Consider the following 20,281-nt stretch of genomic DNA (forward strand, 5'->3'; position numbering starts at 1 on the left):
TAACAGAGCTCCACAACAATAATACTCCCAGTAATGTGCCTGAGTGTATCACAGAGCTCCACAGCAATAATACTCTCAGTAATGTGTCTGAGTAACAGAGCTCCACAGTAATAATACTCCCAGTAATGTGCCTGAGTGTATAACAGAGCTCCACAGTAATAATACTCCCAGTAATGTGTCTGAGTGTATAACAGAGCTCCACAGTAATAATACTCCCAGTAATGTGCCTGAGTGTATAACAGAGCTCCACAGCAATAATACTCCCAGTAATGTGTCTGAGTGTATAACAGAGCTCCACAGCAATAATACTCCCAGTATGGGGCCTGAGTGTATCACAGAGCTCCACAGCAATAATACTCTCAGTAATGTGTCTGAGTAACAGAGCTCCACAGTAATAATACTCACAGTAATGTGCCTGAGTGTATAACAGAGCTCCACAGTAATAATACTCCCAGTAATGTGTCTGAGTGTATAACAGAGCTCCACAGTAATAATACTCCCAGTAATGTGTCTGAGTGTATAACAGAGCTCCACAGTAATAATACTCCCAGTAATGTGAGTGTATCACAGAGCTCCACAGCAATAATACCCCCAGTAATGTGTCTGAGTGTATAACAGAACTCCACAGCAATAATACTCCCAGTAATGTGTCTGAGTGTATAACAGAGCTCCACAGTAATAATACTCCCAGTATGGGGCCTGAGTGTATCACAGAGCTCCACAGCAATAATACTCTCAGTAATGTGTCTGAGTAACAGAGCTCCACAGCAATAATACTCCCAGTAATGTGTCTGAGTGTATCACAGAGCGCCACAGCAATAATACTCCCAGTAATGTGTCTGAGTGTATAACAGAGCCCCACAGCAATAATACTCCCAGTAATGTGTCTGGGTGTGTAACAGAGCTCCACAACAATAATACTCCCAGTAATGTGCCTGAGTGTATCACAGAGCTCCACAGTAATAATACTCCCAGTAATGTGTCTGAGTGTATAACAGAGCTCCACAACAATAATACTCCCAGTAATGTGCCTGAGTGTATCACAGAGCTCCACAGCAATAATACTCTCAGTAATGTGTCTGAGTAACAGAGCTCCACAGTAATAATACTCCCAGTAATGTGCCTGAGTGTATAACAGAGCTCCACAGTAATAATACTCCCAGTAATGTGTCTGAGTGAATAACAGAGCTCCACAGTAATAATACTCCCAGTAATGTGCCTGAGTGTATAACAGAGCTCCACAGCAATAATACTCCCAGTAATGTGTCTGAGTGTATAACAGAGCTCCACAGCAATAATACTCCCAGTATGGGGCCTGAGTGTATCACAGAGCTCCACAGCAATAATACTCTCAGTAATGTGTCTGAGTAACAGAGCTCCACAGTAATAATACTCACAGTAATGTGCCTGAGTGTATAACAGAGCTCCACAGTAATAATACTCCCAGTAATGTGTCTGAGTGTATAACAGAGCTCCACAGTAATAATACTCCCAGTAATGTGTCTGAGTGTATAACAGAGCTCCACAGTAATAATACTCCCAGTAATGTGAGTGTATCACAGAGCTCCACAGCAATAATACCCCCAGTAATGTGTCTGAGTGTATAACAGAGCCCCACAGCAATAATACTCCCAGTAATGTGTCTGAGTGTATAACAGAGCTCCACAGTAATAATACCCCCAGTAATGTGTCTGAGTGTATAACAGAGCTCCACAGCAATAATACTCCCAGTAATGTGTCTGAGTGTATAACAGAGCTCCACAGTAATAATACTCCCAGTATGGGGCCTGAGTGTATCACAGAGCTCCACAGCAATAATACTCTCAGTAATGTGTCTGAGTAACAGAGCTCCACAGCAATAATACTCCCAGTAATGTGTCTGAGTGTATAACAGAGCTCCACAGTAATAATACTCCCAGTATGGGGCCTGAGTGTATCACAGAGCTCCACAGCAATAATACTCTCAGTAATGTGTCTGAGTAACAGAGCTCCACAGTAATAATACTCCCAGTAATGTGTCTGAGTGTATAACAGAGCTCCACAGTAATAATACTCCCAGTAATGTGTCTTTAAACTGCAATAAATGTGTTAGAAATCAGTCTGTGTAAATAAGATACTTGTTAGTTCTATAAAGTTAGTAAGCCACCAAACATTTCTCAGAACAGCCCCACTGTTACTCTGTGATATACTGGCCTTTATAATACTATTCTATGATATGCATTATACCTTAATATAGTATGATATTGTTTATACAGTAATGCTACTTACCGCACTATACTGCATTGTACTGCCCTGATTCTGTGCTATTATAGAGCACACTATATTAACATTGTTTTTTTTAATACTGATATTTTACAGCCAGAAACCCACAGGTGACCCTCTCCAGCGATACCCTCCAGGTATACGAAGGTGGATCGGTCAGGTTCCTGTGTCAGACTGTGGACTATTCAGGCTCACTGTCTGTGGCCTGGTACCGGGTGGCTTCCTCTGGGCAGTGGGTAGAAGTGGCCTCACTGAACAAAGATGGGGCACTGACATTGGGAGAGCTTTACTTACAGGAGCATGCCAAGGGGCAACTAGTCGCAGAAAAGATGGACTCTGGGAAATTCACCCTGAAATTGGAAAGACTGAGCATTACAGACAAGGGGAAATATGGCTGCCGCGTCACAGAATGGATTCTGGAATCTTATGGAGGCTGGAAGAATATAACAAAGTCAAAGCTTATAGAAATAGACGTAAAAAAACTGAGTAAGTGGCAACCTCAAAGTGGAGATATAAGAGGGGATATATACGATGTACATGGAGATATATACGGTGTACGTGGAGATATATACGATGTACATGGAGATATATACGGTGTAAGTGGAGATATATACGATGTACATGGAGATATATACGGTGTACGTGGAGATATATACGGTGTGCATGGAGATATATACGGTGTACGTGGAGATATATACGGTGTACGTGGAGATATATACGGTGTACGTGGAGATATATACGGTGTAAGGGGAGATATATACGGTGTAAGGGGAGATATATACGGTGTAAGGGGAGATATATACGGTGTAAGTGGAGATATATACGGTGTAAGGGGAGATATATACGATGTACGTGGATATATATATGATGTAAGTGGAGATATATACGGTGTACGTGGAGATATATACGGTGTACGGTGTATATATGATGTAAGTGGAGATCTATACAGTGTACGTGGAGATATATACGGTGTAAGTGGAGATATATACGGTGTACATGGAGATATATACGGTGTAAGGGGAGATATATACGGTGTAAGAGGAGATATATACGATGTAAGTGGAGATATATACGGTGTAAGGGGAGATATATACGATGTACGTGGATATATATATGATGTAAGTGGAGATATATACGGTGTACGTGGAGATATATACGGTGTACGGTGTATATATGATGTAAGTGGAGATCTATACAGTGTACGTGGAGATATATACGGTGTAAGTGGAGATATATACGGTGTACATGGAGATATATACGGTGTAAGGGGAGATATATACGGTGTAAGTGGAGATATATACAGTGTACGTGGAGATATATACAGTGTACGTGGAGATATATACGGTGTAAGTGGAGATATATACGGTGTAAGGGTGGATATATACGGTGTAACGGGAGATATATACGGTGTACGTGGAGATATATACGATGTAGGTGGAGATATATACGGTGTAGGTGGAGATATATACGGTGTAAGTGGAGATATATACGGTGTAAGGGGGGATATATACGATGTAAGGGGAGATATATACGGTGTAAGTGGAGATATATACGGTGTAAGTGGAGATATATACGGTGTACGTGGAGATATATACGGTGTACGTGGAGATATATACGGTGTACGTGGAGATATATAAGGTGTAAGGGGAGATATATACGGTGTACGTGGAGATATATACGGTGTACGTGGAGATATATACGGTGTAAGAGGAGATATATACGGTGTACGTGGAGATATATACGGTGTAAGTGGAGATATATACGGTGTAAGGGGAGATATATAGGGTGTAAGGGGAGATATATACGGTGTATGTGGAGATATATATGGTGTACGTGGAGATATATACGGTGTAAGAGGAGATATATACGGTGTACGTGGAGATATATATGGTGTAAGGGGAGATATATAGGGTGTAAGGGGAGATATATACGGTGTATGTGGAGATATATACGGTGTACGGGGAGATATATACGGTGTAAGTGGAGATATATACGGTGTACGTGGAGATATATACGGTGTACGTGGAGATATATACGGTGTAAGAGGAGATATATACGGTGTACGTGGAGATATATATGGTGTAAGGGGAGATATATAGGGTGTAAGGGGAGATATATACGGTGTATGTGGAGATATATACGGTGTACGGGGAGATATATACGGTGTAAGTGGAGATATATATGGTGTACGTGGAGATATATACGGTGTAAGAGGAGATATATACGGTGTACGTGGAGATATATATGGTGTAAGGGGAGATATATAGGGTGTAAGGGGAGATATATACGGTGTACGGGGAGATATATACGGTGTACGGGGAGATATATACGGTGTAAGTGGAGATATATACGGTGTAAGTGGAGATATATACGGTGTATGTGGAGATATATGTTGTGTAAGGGGAGATATATATGGTGTAAGGGGAGATATATATGGTGTAAGGGGAGATATATACGGTGTACGGGGAGATATATACGGAGATTTATACGGTGTACGTGGAGATATATACGATGTACGTGGAGATATATACGATGTAAGTGGAGATATATACAGTGTAAGTGATGATATATACGGTGTGAGTGGAGATATATACGGTGTGAGTGGAGATATATACGGTGTGAGTGGAGATATATACGGTGTACGTGGAGATATATACGGTGTACGTGGAGATATATACGGTGTACGTGGAGATATATACGGTGTAAGGGGAGATATATACGGTGTAAGGGGAGAGATATACGGTGTAAGGGGAGAGATATACGATGTAAGTGGAGATATATACGATGTAAGTGGAGATATATACAGTGTAAGTGGAGATATATACAGTGTAAGTGATGATATATATGGTGTGAGTGGAGATATATACGGTGTGAGTGGAGATATATACGGTGTGAGTGGAGATATATACGGTGTACGTGGAGATATATACGGTGTACGTGGAGATATATACGGTGTACGTGGAGATATATACGGTGTAAGGGGAGATACAGGGAGTGCAGAATTATTAGGCAAATGAGTATTTTGACCACATCATCCTCTTTATGCATGTTGTCTTACTCCAAGCTGTATAGGCTCGAAAGCCTACTACCAATTAAGCATATTAGGTGATGTGCATCTCTGTAATGAGAAGGGGTGTGGTCTAATGACATCAACACCCTATATCAGGTGTGCATAATTATTAGGCAACTTCCTTTCCTTTGGCAAAATGGGTCAAAAGAAGGACTTGGCAGGCTCAGAAAAGTCAAAAATAGTGAGATATCTTGCAGAGGGATGCAGCACTCTTAAAATTGCAAAGCTTCTGAAGCGTGATCATCGAACAATCAAGCGTTTCATTCAAAATAGTCAACAGGGTCGCAAGAAGCGTGTGGAAAAACCAAGGCACAAAATAACTGCCCATGAATTTAGAAAAGTCAAGCGTGCAGCTGCCAAGATGCCACTTGCCACCAGTTTGGCCATATTTCAGAGCTGCAACATCACTGGAGTGCCCAAAAGCACAAGGTGTGCAATACTCAGAGACATGGCCAAGGTAAGAAAGGCTGAAAGACGACCACCACTGAACAAGACACACAAGCTGAAACGTCAAGACTGGGCCAAGAAATATCTCAAGACTGATTTTTCTAAGGTTTTATGGACTGATGAAATGAGAGTGAGTCTTGATGGGCCAGATGGATGGGCCCGTGGCTGGATTGGTAAAGGGCAGAGAGCTCCAGTCCGACTCAGACGCCAGCAAGGTGGAGGTGGAGTACTGGTTTGGGCTGGTATCATCAAAGATGAGCTTGTGGGGCCTTTTCGGGATGAGGATGGAGTCAAGCTCAACTCCCAGTCCTACTGCCAGTTTCTGGAAGACACCTTCTTCAAGCAGTGGTACAGGAAGAAGTCTGCATCCTTCAAGAAAAACCTGATTTTCATGCAGGACAATGCTCCATCACACGCGTCCAAGTACTCCACAGCGTGGCTGTCAAGAAAGGGTATAAAAGAAGAAAATCTAATGACATGGCCTCCTTGTTCACCTGATCTGAACCCCATTGAGAACCTGTGGTCCATCATCAAATGTGAGATTTACAGGGAGGGAAAACAGTACACCTCTCTGAACAGTGTCTGGGAGGCTGTGGTTGCTTCTGCACGCAATGTTGATGGTGAACAGATCAAAACACTGACAGAATCCATGGATGGCAGGCTTTTGAGTGTCCTTGCAAAGAAAGGTGGCTATATTGGTCACTGATTTGTTTTTGTTTTGTTTTTGAATGTCAGAAATGTATATTTGTGAATGTTGAGATGTTATATTGGTTTCACTGGTAAAAATAAATAATTGAAATGGGTATATATTTGTTTTTTGTTAAGTTGCCTAATAATTATGCATAGTAATAGTCACCTGCACACACAGATATCCCCCTAAAATAGCTAAAACTAAAAACAAACTAAAAACTACTTCCAAAAATATTAAGCTTTGATATTAATGAGTTTTTTGGGTTCATTGAGAACATGGTTGTTGTTCAATAATAAAATTAATCCTCAAAAATACAACTTGCCTAATAATTCTGCACTCCCTGTATATACGGTGTAAGGGGAGATATATACGGTGTAAGGGGAGATATATACGGTGTAGGGGGAGAGATATACGATGTAAGTGGAGATATATATGGTGTAAGGGGAGATATATACGATGTAAGTGAAGATATATACAGTGTAAGTGATGATATATACGGTGTAAGTGGAGATATATACGGTGTGAGTGGAGATATATACGGTGTGAGTGGAGATATATACGGTGTACGTGGAGATATATACGGTGTACGTGGAGATATATACGGTGTAAGTGATGATATATACGGTGTACGTGGAGATATATACGGTGTAAGTGATGATATATACGGTGTAAGTGGAGATATATACGGTGTAAGGGGGAATATATACGTGTACGTGGAGATATATACGGTGTAAGTGATGATATATACGGTGTAAGTGGAGATATATACGGTGTAAGGGGGGATATATACGGTGTACGTGGAGATATATACGGTGTGAGTGGAGATATATACGTGTACGTGGAGATATATACGGTGTACGTGGAGATATATACGGTGTACGTGGAGATATATACGGTGTACGTGGAGATATATACGGTGTAAGTGGAGATATATACGGTGTACATGGAGATATATACGGTGTAAGTGATGATATATACGGTGTAAGTGGAGATATATACGGTGTAAGTGATGATATATACGGTGTAAGTGGAGATATATACGGTGTAAGTGGAGATATATACGGTGTAAGGGGGTCTATATACGGTGTAAGTGATGATATATACGGTGTGAGTGGAGATATATACGGTGTGAGTGGAGATATATACGGTGTACGTGGAGATATATACGGTGTACGTGGAGATATATACGGTGTACGTGGAGATATATACGGTGTAAGTGGTGATATATACGGTGTGAGTGGAGATATATACGGTGTACGTGGAGATATATACGGTGTAAGTGATGATATATACGGTGTACGTGGAGATATATACGGTGTACGTGGAGATATATACGGTGTACGTGGAGATATATACGGTGTAAGTGATGATATATACGGTGTACGTGGAGATATATACGGTGTGAGTGGAGATATATACGGTGTGAGTGGAGATATATACGGTGTACGTGGAGATATATACGGTGTCCGTGGAGATATATACGGTGTACGTGGAGATATATACGGTGTAAGTGATGATATATACGGTGTAAGTGGAGATATATATGGTGTAAGGGGGGATATATACGGAGGCGATTTGTTTGGGTGGACTCTGCGTGCTCACAGCTTGCATGGTGCTTGCTCTGTTATTGGCTGGGTGGTGAAACTCTGGGGGAAATGAAGGATTTCTAGAATGTAACTTGTTCAAGACAGCCCTCAGCCTCTTCTATTCTTGTGCGTCCAGCTCATCTTGGTACTTGTCTAAGTCCACTTATTGTACAGCATTACGGAATACAAACCTGAGCTTGGTAGATGTCAGTGTGTGTATACGTGTCAGTGTATTTGCATTTGTGTGTGTCAGTGTGTTTATATGTCAGTGTATCGGAGTGTGTGTGTGTGTGTCAGTGTGTGTATATATGTCATTGCGTTAATATGTCAATGTGTATCAGTGTGTTTATATGTGGGTGAAGGGGAATAAAAACCTGAACTTGGTATATGTCTGTGTGTGTATATGTGTTAATGTATCTGCATTTGTGTGTGTATGTGTGTGTATATGTCAGTGTGTATGTGTGTGTATATGTCAGTGTATCTGAGTGTGTGTATATATGTCAGTGTGTTTATAAGTCTGTATCTGTGTTAATGTGTGTGTGTGTGTGTGTGTGTGTATGTGTATATATATGGCATTGTATGTGTATGTGCATACATCCCAGCAATCAAACACCAACACATCATGCAAACACATCCCAGCAATCAAACACCAACACTGCACGTACATGTACACTCACATTGAAAGCTAACACTACATGAACTGCAATTAAACACAAACATTACATACAAGAACGTCCCTTTTATCAGACACTACAATTTTCTCTCTGCAGACTCCTCCCTCAGAGCGTCTCTCAGCGTCCGAAACGCGAAGATAACATTGGGTGGCGATACTGAGCTATTCTGCTCCGCGACAGCTGATTACAGTTTGGCAAACAGGTCACTGTTTTGGGCCTGGGAATTCAGCCCATCGTCAGACCCCAGCAGATGGTTCCAGGTACTGGTCCATAAATCACCAAATGAGATCTTGTCCTGGGGGGAGTCACTGCCTGGCATTCAGATGAGAGCCCAGCTCTCAATATCAGAGGCAAAAAGCAAACTGCGAATCTACAAAGTTCAAAGAGAACAGAGTGGGACGTATCGCTGCACAGTTGGGGTACAGAGTGATGAACCAGACACGACAGCAGCATCAGCAACGTCGAACAATCTAATGATACAAATTGATCTTCCACGTGAGTACATGTAACCCCAAAACCTCAGCCAGACTACACTACTTGCACCACAAAGAAACATACCTATATATAGAGCCCAAACTGCTCACACAGTGCCAGAGTTACAGCTCGAACACCTCACACAGCACCGGAAGTTACAGCTCGAACACCTCACACAGCACCGGAAGTTACAGCTCGAACGCCTCACACAGCGCCGGAAGTTACAGCTCGAACGCCTCACACAGCGCCGGGAGTTATAGCTCGAACACCTCACACAGCGCCGGGAGTTATAGCTCGAACACCTCACACAGCGCCGGGAGTTAGAGCTCAAACGCCTCACACAGCGCCGGGAGTTAGAGCTCGAACACCTCACACAGTGCCAGGAGTTATAGCTCGAACGCCTCACACAGCGCAGGGAGTTATAGCTCGAACGCCTCACACAGCGCCGGGAGTTATAGCTCGAACGCCTCACACAGCGCCGGGAGTTATAGCTCGAATGCCTCATACATCGCCGGGAGTTAGATAACGGTTTAATATATGAAATAAAGTAAAAGAGACGTATGTGCCATTACCCCAAATTAGGGAAAATTATTGTTAATAAAAACTAATGAAAATGGATATATATAAAATACCAAAATTCCATCGTGGCAGTAAATCAGTCAGTAATGTACCTCCAATTCTGAAAATTATCACGAAATAGCAATACCGCACTCAAAGGAACTTAAAGAAAAACAGATATGTAGAGAACGGGAATCCTTGCCGTGCAGATTTATTGCATGTAACGAATAGGGCACGGCCACATAATAAGCAGCAAATTTAAAAAGTGCTCAATTCTGACGTGAATTCAGCTTTAATTTTGTTTTGTATCCCCTCCCCCTCTCTTTTTTGATGCCCAACACAGAGATGTGTTAGCTATCATTCTTATCAATACATGACATGTACACACTATTGTAATAACTCTGCACTACTAGGTTACTTGTTCTCCAGAAAGATTTTATTTCCTATTAAAGGGACACTATAGTCACCACAACAACTTTAACTTAATTAAGCAGTTATAATGTATAGAAAAGTCCCTGCAGTCTCACTGCTCAATTCTCTGTCATTTAGGAGTTAAATCACTTTGTTTCTGTTTATGCAGCCCATGTCACACACACCCTGGCTGAGACTGACACAGCCTGCATGAAAACAAAATGGTTTCATTTTCAATCAGATGTAACTTACTTTAGAAGTTATTATCTTCTGCTCTGTAAATTGAACTTTAATGACACACAGGAGGCTTCTGTAGGGTATAGCAAACTATTAACAGAGCAGGAGAAACAAAATTCTAAATTAAACAAAATGTGCAATAAAGGAAGTGTAAACATTAGATGACTCTTTACAGGAAGTGTTTTGGAAAGCTGTGTAAGTCATATGAGGTGTGACCAAGGTTCATAAACAAAGTGATTTAGTTTTAAATAGCAGAGGATTGAGCAGTGAGACTGCGGGGACATGATCTATACACCAATACTGCTTCATTAAGCTAAAGTTGATATTGAGGACTATAGTGTCCCTTGTGAGCGTGGTACTGCTATTTTTGTGTATTTTACTAGAGATTTGCGGACCTGTCATAGGGACTGACACACACGGAGAGAATGAGTTATGTATCTGTCGTGTTCAGAGATTTTTGTGTGCTAGATGTAACCACTATTTGCAGATATGCAGGAAGTGGCTGGGTCTGCTACAGCTGTGTCTTGTGGTCACAATCAGGTAGGAGCAACCAGGCTGAGTCACGTTGTGCAATTAATGGTACACTGCATAGGGCATGCAAATCATATACAGTGTTTGGGACATGTTAGTCATTAGAGATAACTGGCATTTACATAGCTCACTGGGAGTACAAGCCATTATACAGAGCCTGCTAGCCATTATACAGTGCACAGAGTGTGCTAGCCATTATACAGAGCGTGCTAGCCATTATACAGAGCACAGAGCATGCTAGCCATTATATAGAGTGTGCTAGCCATTACACAGCGCACAGAGCGTGCTAGCCATTATACAGAGCATGCTAGCCATTATACAGAGCATGCCAGCCATTACACAGTGCACATAGCGTGCTAACCATTATACAGAGCATGCTAACCATTATACAAAGCACAGAGCATGCTAGCCATTATATAGAGTGTGCTAGCCATTATAGAAAGCATAGAGCATGCTAGCCATTATATAGAGTGTGCTAGCCATTACACAGCGCTCAGAGCGTGCTAGCCATTATACAAAGCCCAGAGCATGCTAGGCATTATACAGAGAATGCTAGCCATTATACAGCGCGTGCTAGCCATTATAAATATACACAGAGCATGCTAGCCAATTTACAGAGCGTGCTAGTCATTACACAGTGCACAGAGCAAGCTAGCCATTATACAGTACATGCTAGCCATTATACAGTGCACAGAGTGTGCTAGCCATTATATAGAGAATGCTAGCCATTTTACAGCGCGTGCTAGCCATTATACATATACACAGAGCATGCTAGCCAATTTACAGAGTGTGCTAGCCATTATATAGAGCACAGAGCTAGCTAGCCATTATACAGAGAATGCTAGCCATTATACAGCGCATGCTAGTCATTATACATATACACAGAGCATGCTAGCCAATTTACAGAGTGTGCTAGCCATTATATAGAGCACAGAGCTAGCTAGCGATTATACAGAGAATGCTAGCCATTATACAGCGCGTGCTAGCCATTATACATATACACAGAGCATGCTAGCCAATTTACAGAGCGTGCTAGTCATTATACAGAGCACAGAGTGTGCTAGCCATTATACAGAGAATGCTAGCCATTATACAGCGCGTGCTAGTCATTATACATATACACAGAGCATGCTAGCCAATTTACAGAGCGTGCTAGTCATTATACAGAGCACAGAGCAAGCTAGCCATTATACAGAGAATGCTAGCCATTATACGGCGCGTGCTAGTCATTATACATTATACATATACACAGAGCATGCTAGCCAATTTACAGAGTGTGCTAATCATTATATAGAGCACAGAGCTAGCTAGCCATTATACAGAGAATGCTAGCCATTATACAGCGCGTGCTAGCCATTATACATATACACAGAGCATGCTAGCCAATTTACAGAGCGTGCTAGTCATTATACAGAGCACAGAGCAAGCTAGCCATTATACAGAGAATGCTAGCCATTATACGGCGCGTGCTAGTCATTATACATTATACATATACACAGAGCATGCTAGCCAATTTACAGAGTGTGCTAATCATTATATAGAGCACAGAGCAAGCTAGCCATTATACAGAGAATGCTAGCCATTATACAGCGCGTGCTAGCCATTATACATATACACAGAGCATGCTAGCCAATTTACAGAGCATGCTAGTCATTACACAGTGCACAGAGTGTGCTAGCCATTATACAGCGCGTGTTAGCCATTATACATATACACAGAGCATGCTAGCCAATTTACAGAGCGTGCTAGTCATTATACAGAGCACAGAGTGTGCTAGCCATTATACAGGTATTTTAGTTGGAGTTAGAACTTTGCCTACCGATATATATCAAAAAGTGAAATAATAGTATGTAGTTTAAAACTTATAGTTATATTTAAAGAGATGATATATCTATACGTATCACACAGTGAAAAAAGGGGGGAGGTACTATCGTGCAGATTCTCTATAATTGATAGACCCTAAAGGAAAGAGAAATACGGTATATCTATTCCTATATTCAAGTTTACAACTATTGTCCTGTCAATCAGCCAAATAAATGGTGGAGATTCGCAACAAATGTGTCTCATCATTGCTACCTTCAAAACCTGCAAAATGTAGCAAGGAAGGAATACAAACAGGGGAAATGGCTGAAAGGGCTGTTTAAACTATCAGTATCAGCAGGAAAACTATATATTAAAGTCCATACGGTATTATCCTGAACGTTATGGAGCTATTACTAAGGGTGCTTGGAAATTGGAAGCAGGTACGATTAATAATTGTAGTTAGTGAATGTACTAAGCTGTGCCTTATTGGGCACCTAATTCCTAGCACACTTAGACTAACAATTCTTGGAATATTGAAGGTAAAAGCAAAGCTAATGTAGCTCCAGGTTAAACATAGGAATACTGGTAAAAGTGCTCGGCTGTGCCTTCATGGGCACCTAATATGAAGTGATAACTACCCAACCTTAGTATCTAGCTGTCCAAGGGTTAAATCATTCCTAAGCTGTGCCTTCAAGAGCACCTTGTTACAAAGACCCATCCTATTGTTATATTTTGCCTCTCCTCATTTAAACCCTATTTTACCGGCATTCAGCTCATACGAACGGATTACACGAACTGTTATAAAGTCTCATTCGTTGGTACGAACGATGGACCACCCGGCCTTTGGCGTGTGCTGCCACTTAACCTTGTCACCCCTCGAACTACCGAATGAGCGGAGTGTGCCGCTCATTAACCGCACAAGGCATTGCGGTCTCCGGTTAACCACAAGCTAATCGACGGTCCCAGGGGACCCTCCATTAGTGCACAATTCCCTAAGGGAAACTACCGAAAGACTCACGAATGGGGGACCACCTACGTTCTGGTGTGTTGCATTGATTAAAACGTTCATTTTGTGGTTAACCGCAGGTTAAGTACCCCTTTCGGGCGGTCTCCGTTTGTGTCCCGATCGGCCGGGACAACCAGACTGGTAGCGGGGATTCGTATGACTATCTACCCGACCTCCGTTCCATAAGTACAGAGTCGAGGTCCCGCTGTCCATTGACGGACCTAAAAACATGGCCGCCATCGAGGTCTTACAATCCAACTACCGAACAAGACTTTATATGGCAGAAATCTTCCTTTCTGTTCGTGGGATCTGGGCGCAATTCGTACAATTGATGCATCCAGATCTGAGCTACCGAACAATTCGTGGAATGGACTATATGTTGTTAATAATGCCTAAGTTATATATTTCTATGCGGTTTGCTGGAATATAATAAAGCATGGTCTTTTGGGCTCTTGGAGATAATTAGATTGTATAACCGTTGGCCTCATTATCTCCAAGCTGGGCGGGTACTAGTTTGAAAGATACAATGTATTGTGATTGGTTGACTCGTTGCATTGTACCTGTATCCCACCAGGTCCACAAGGGGCTGTCCCTGGACCTGGGGACTTGCATAAATTGCCATGCTTGTGTGCCAGTAAAGCCAGTTGGTTTTTACCCTCAACTCGCAGCCTCGACTCATGTTGTAGGGATCCGGGAATCCTAGCTTTACTATAGCTAGTGGGAGATTCTACATTTACAGGTTTTCTACCGATTGAAGCATCGTTCGACTCTCTGACTTCGGGAACCAGGAAATCCAAGCGATCCAACCTCCTGCTAGACCGGAGGCAATCGTAACACACCTATTCGCTGTAATTAGCAATATTTATCACTGGCTGCTATCATAGAGTTTCTGTGCAGCTAAATGCAAAATAGCTCCAAACGTGGGTTCGGAAATCCTCGTCAGGACTCAAAAGCGGAGTGGGTATGCTGACATCTCCTATCAGAATTAATCGCTATAGCGAGGGCGAGATTTCTATGTTCAAGGAAGCCGACATGCATGAGCTTCTGAGCCGAGCCCCGACGCGTTTCGCTAGGCAGGCTCTTCAGGGGGAATTGAAGGAAAGTGGACTCCTGAGTGATTTTTATATCAGGACAGGGGGTTCCGATAGGTTTACCCTTGATGACCAATTGGTGTGTTCAAACGGGACTGACAGTTACGAGCACCAATAGTGATGCTCCAGGGGTAGACGCAACAGTATGATCCCATTTGCATATTGTTTTTTCCACCTAACCGATAGGAAACAGTCTGTGCCGACCTAGCGGCGAAGAAAGACAACAGGGAAGGGGGGGAAGAGTGGGGGTTTAAAGATGAGACTCCTTAATTATACATCAGAGTAGTGCTGGAGACAGTTACTCATTGTAGTACCCAGATTTATATACAATGAACCCTAGATTTTAGAAGATATTCAGCAGAGTGATTACTACATATTGATTTTAGTTTGGATTCTTAAATGCATAATAAAGATTGTTTGGATGTGCATGGAAATAAATCCTGTTTGTTTTTATTATTGTTTAGAACCAGAGTGAGGGATTTTTGTACTGGATATTTATAAATAAAATAAAGAATATTTATAAAATAATATGATACTAATAATAGGTGACACTTTAGACTCAATAGACTCCCTGTCAGAGTGGAGAAGAGGGTGTCCAATGTAAAAATGGATATTTAGAAACTGTATTGGTCATGAGGATGGGATAAATCCATTTTTTATAATAATTTTTCAAGTGTCTGCTTTGATTTAGTTAAAGAATTTATATTTAATTCGCATCTTATTGAAATAAAGTGTAAGTGTATCTGTAATGTGCTGGTGTTGTGGTTATAGTGCTAGTGTTAGAAGTTATCTATGAATGAATGAGGTATGATTTAATTCCTCAGTAAGCCCCAGGGGGCTATGGTTTTGAATTTGAAGATCCATTTTGCCTCTTTTTGGAGGAGACATAAATTCAAATCGCTTTTTCTGGAGTGTGGTTGTAACTTTTCGATGGCTTGAAAAGTGAGATGAGACATGTTAGAATTGTGAAAATTGGTGATATTAGTGATTGGGTGGATATGCTGGAGTATCCTTCTTCTAAATTGTTGGAACGTTTTCCCAATATATTGTTTCCCACAACTGCATGTAATTAAATAGATTACTTTAGTAGTTGCACAGTTTACAAAGGCATTAGTGTAAATCTGGAAGTTGTTTTGGTTGGACACTGTCATTTTTGATGGTTTACTGAATTGACAAGTGTTACGGACACTCCACAGACTCATATTGGATTACACTATGTTAAAGTACCGAAGACGGTTACTTCCGTATTCTTGCTACTTATACCCACTTATACCCCTTGGATTACATATTCATGCATACGAACTCGGACCACCCGGCCCCTGGCGTGTGCCGCTACTTAACCCTGTTGACCTCGGAAACAACCGAACGGACGACCACCGGGAGGTTGCGGTTTGCGGTAAACCATAACCTTAATTGACTGCCTCAGGGTGCCTCGTTCATCGACTATTTTCACCGTATCCAAACTCCCGAACGAGGACCACCTACACCCCGGCGTGTGTCCGTAATTAGAACGTTGAGGCTGCAGTTAACCGCAGGCTAATTGGCCCCTTCAGGGCGGTCTACGTTCGGTTCACGAAGGGTTGGGACAACCAGCCAGAGAGCGGTATTCGTACAGCTTGCTATCCGGGTTTGGTTCCAGGAGTTTTGAAACCGATACCCGCTCGCCTATTCACAAGCAGAAAAGATGGCCGCCATCTCGTGTTCGGGACAAAGAGACACGAAAATACTTATATCTCAGAGACTAGCCATACCGTTCGTGAGGTCTGAGCGCTATTTGTCTATCTGATGCGCTCAGACCCGAGCTATCTAACGAATGGTAGAATGTAAGGGGTATTTCGTAAACTGTTATAAATATGTATTTTATTCTGTTTTTACCTGTTGGAAATACACGTGGGATTCTGGGCACTTGGAGATAATTGAATTGCCATAACCGTTGGAATCATTATCTCCAAGATAAGCGGGGACTATTTCAAATGATGCAGTGTATTGTCATTGGTCAACTGTATGTATTGTCCCTGTATCCCATTAGGGGGCTGTCCCTGGACCTGGGATTTTGCATAAATAACGCTAACCCTGTGCCATTAAAGCCAGTTCGTGTTTGACCTTCAAATCGCAGCCTCGACTCGTTTTGTGGGAACCAAGGTATCCTAGCTATACTAGAGCTAGTGGGATTGCTTTGTATTCACAGGACTCTGGTGGTCTGCTGAACGGAACAGCGCTTCTCTCTCTCCACCTTCGGGAACCAGGACATCCAAGCAGTCCAGCCTTCAGCTAGCCTGGGGGTAACCGTAACAACAAGCTTTACAGTGTCCACATCTGTCTGGATTAGCCAAGTGGGATCGTCCGGTAACTATGTACCAGTAGATCCTTGATGTTTTTAGCTCTCTGTGCAGTAAGTGATGGAAATTTGGGTAAAGTTTCCTGTAGTTCACAATAGTGTGTTAGTATTGGTCAGTTATTTTACATAATGTCATCCTGAATCATCTGATTGGTTGTTGGTCAGTTTTGTGTTTCTCTGACCTGTTTTGTAGGCATGCTTGTTGGAAGACACGTTTGAGTACTCTATTTGGGTATCCCAAGGCTTTAGTCTCGAGCCTAGATTGTTGCATTCTTCAAGAAAAGTGTTGTTTTCTGAGCAATTCCTATGTGCTCTCAGATATTGCCCGTATGGGATGGAGGCCTTTAGTTTGTGTCGGTGGTGTGTGGCAAACCTAGCCACTTAAGACTATTCTTTTATGTATAATGGCTGTCCTGGAGAGACTGTGTGATATATAGCTTATTTTAAGTGTTCGCTTAAATATGGGATAGAGGGCATTCGTACACTACTGGCGCGAAAGCCGCTAGCATTCCTATGGCAGTTACACGAACAGTGACTTTCAAAACTGTTCATGAAACGAACAAAGTACCGAATGGGAGACCACACACAGGAGGTCGTGTGGCTCCCATTAACAGATTGCAACAATGTATTGTTCCTCGGTTAGTTGATTCGATGGGTGGCCGCCGTTCGGATACCGACCACGCTGCGGCGGCCATCTTGGATTTACTTTTAGCCCAGCAGTGTTTGGTCGCCGAGTGCCTGGAACTAAAATCGGCTACTCGACGGCACGAACATCGCTGGACTTCCAGACCGTTTGGGACCACCGGTCTTTCGGTACTTTCCTTCAAACTGTGCATCCGTGTATTTTCTTATGAGTTCCTATTAAAGTGTGTTTCGTGTGGCATTCGGCTAATTGTGCTGGGATTTGAGCGGTAGTTTCCTGAAGTATGCGCTCAGATCCCAGCTATCTACCTATATGCAATTCGGTTAAATAGCACGAATAACGTGCAAGTTATACATTTTTAAGTAAAAAGACCGGTTCTGCTGTACAGAGGGATAATCCACTTAACAGGATATTCTTATGGGAGTATCCCTCTCGTACAGCAGTGCATGGTGGGTAAATGGTCCTGTATGTTCAGTTCCCCATGTAGTCCCCTACTGTACAACCCCTTGCATGGGGAACCACATAAATACTGTGACCTGTGAATAAAAACCTCAGTTGACTCACAGAATTGTGTTTCGTCCGGTTACTGGGGGATTTGGGATATTGCCTTCATTCAGCGCTTTCCTTGGATTACTTTATTCTACTAGCGGAGATATTGGGATTTAATATTGCAGCTCCGCTACAATTGGTGGCAAGCGACGGGATCCAACCTTACAGGTGAAAAGCGTTGTTCGTGCAATTAAAACTGCCGAACGGGACAGTGAATGGCAATTCGTATGCAACAAGGAAACGAACGCAGAGGTGAATGGAGACAGATTATACTACATTGAAACGTCAAACGCTGAAATAACTATTGGAAGCCAGGGGTAAGATAGCCAGCAATAAGTCGAAAGCTGTGCTTATTGCCGAACTGATGGAGGGAGACAGAGCTCGCAGTGCTACACCTCCACCAGACATGGAAGAGACCTGTAACGGCTACCCAGGTAGAGAGAGGGTATCTGCCGTTGGAGACGTCCTTTTCCCTGCAAGCTGCTGTGGAGAAGTAAAGCTGGTATAATCCCATCCACGATATCCAGAGCAAGAGTCAGGTTCAGCTGTAACAGGAGCAGAATAACATCCCCAGATAATCCCATTCCAAGAACGAGACAAGGCTACGTTTTGAAGGGTCAAGAAGAACTGAGGACTGGATTACCCAGCCTGCTTTTTATTAGGATTCAGTACAGAAAGAACACACCCAGGGGGAGGTTGAAAATAACCAATCATATGCATGGTAACACCCCCACGTCTCCTCCCCTCAGATAAACACATAACATAATTATACGGTACACATTTTTAGTCAAGTTCTGGATGTACCCCAAAAACAGGGGGTACACCTTTAAGCCCTTGTTTAGGGGGGTAACATATCCGAAAATCAGTCAATTCGGACAAATGGTTCGGGAGATACAGGGTTCCAAAGTTTTGACCGACCGCACAGACCAACTAGCCGAAAATAGTTCCATGAGTTTTGGCCTTGCGGTCGGTCTCCGTTCGTACGGTGAAAAGACATGAAATTCGTGCCATCCAGTCGAATCTCGATGTTCGCTGAAATCCCCATAGACGATTAAGTATAACTACTGAACGGTGGGGCGTTCGGTAGTTTCAGTACGAATTTATGGAGGTCTGGAGGATTCAGCGGTGTTCGCCTGTTCGCGTATCCGTTTTTAGTTCCATGCGGTTACAGGCAAACACCGCTGTTCGTGCGCAAGATGGCCGCGAACACGTGTAAAAGTCCCGAAATGGCGCCCACCTATACTTTACACAGTGGATTCACGTAAACCATACGAACGGAGGAAAATGAAACGAATAGCGGATTAAACTGTAATTCCCTTGTTTGCTTCACAGCCACCAGAGACTTGTAAGGGTCGGTTACACTGCTCCCCTTTTGTGGAACACTCCGGCAGACCCGGATTGATCCTTTTCGGGTCAACTTGGGGCTGTCCGGTCTGCTGCTACGGTAAAAGTTCTGTTTGCCTGGATAATCAGTCAGCGTTTCCATTGAATCGGCCAGGGCGATACTGAATGCAGAAATTATATGGCTGTAGGGCTAAGCTCCATCTCAGTAAGCGTCCATTGTCTCCAGCTACTCGGTTCAGCCATACCAGGGGGTTATGATCGGTGATCAGAGTAAATTCCTGCCCATATAAGTAGGGTGTAAGTTTCTTTAGGGCCCAAACTAGGGCTAAACATTCTTTTTCCACTGCCGCGTAACTCACTTCTCTGGGCAACAGTTTTCTGCTAAGGTACGCGACAGGGTGTTCTCCCCCATCCTCTCCGATCTGGCTCAGAACTGCCCCCAGTCCATACATGGATGCATCTGTATGGACGACAAATCTTTTGTTAGGGACGGGGGCAGATAGAACAGGTGCATTGATCAGAGCATTTTTCAAGGCTTGAAAGGCTGTTTTTCACAGGCCGGAGAC

General features: G+C 42.7%; 1 protein-coding gene across 1 annotated transcript in view; it reads left to right on the top strand.

Moving 5' to 3' along the window:
- Positions 1–20,281, top strand: part of LOC134601436 (immunoglobulin superfamily member 2-like) — an 82,877-nt gene that overhangs the window by 16,373 nt on the left and 46,223 nt on the right. Inside the window, exons 5-6 of the mRNA XM_063445925.1 lie at positions 2,359–2,748; positions 8,827–9,225. Of these exons, the coding sequence (XP_063301995.1) occupies positions 2,359–2,748; positions 8,827–9,225 (789 nt within the window). The remainder of the gene's footprint in view (positions 1–2,358; positions 2,749–8,826; positions 9,226–20,281) is intronic.

The sequence above is a fragment of the Pelobates fuscus genome, chromosome 1 (assembly GCF_036172605.1).
Source record: "Pelobates fuscus isolate aPelFus1 chromosome 1, aPelFus1.pri, whole genome shotgun sequence".
Taxonomy (NCBI): domain Eukaryota; kingdom Metazoa; phylum Chordata; class Amphibia; order Anura; family Pelobatidae; genus Pelobates; species Pelobates fuscus.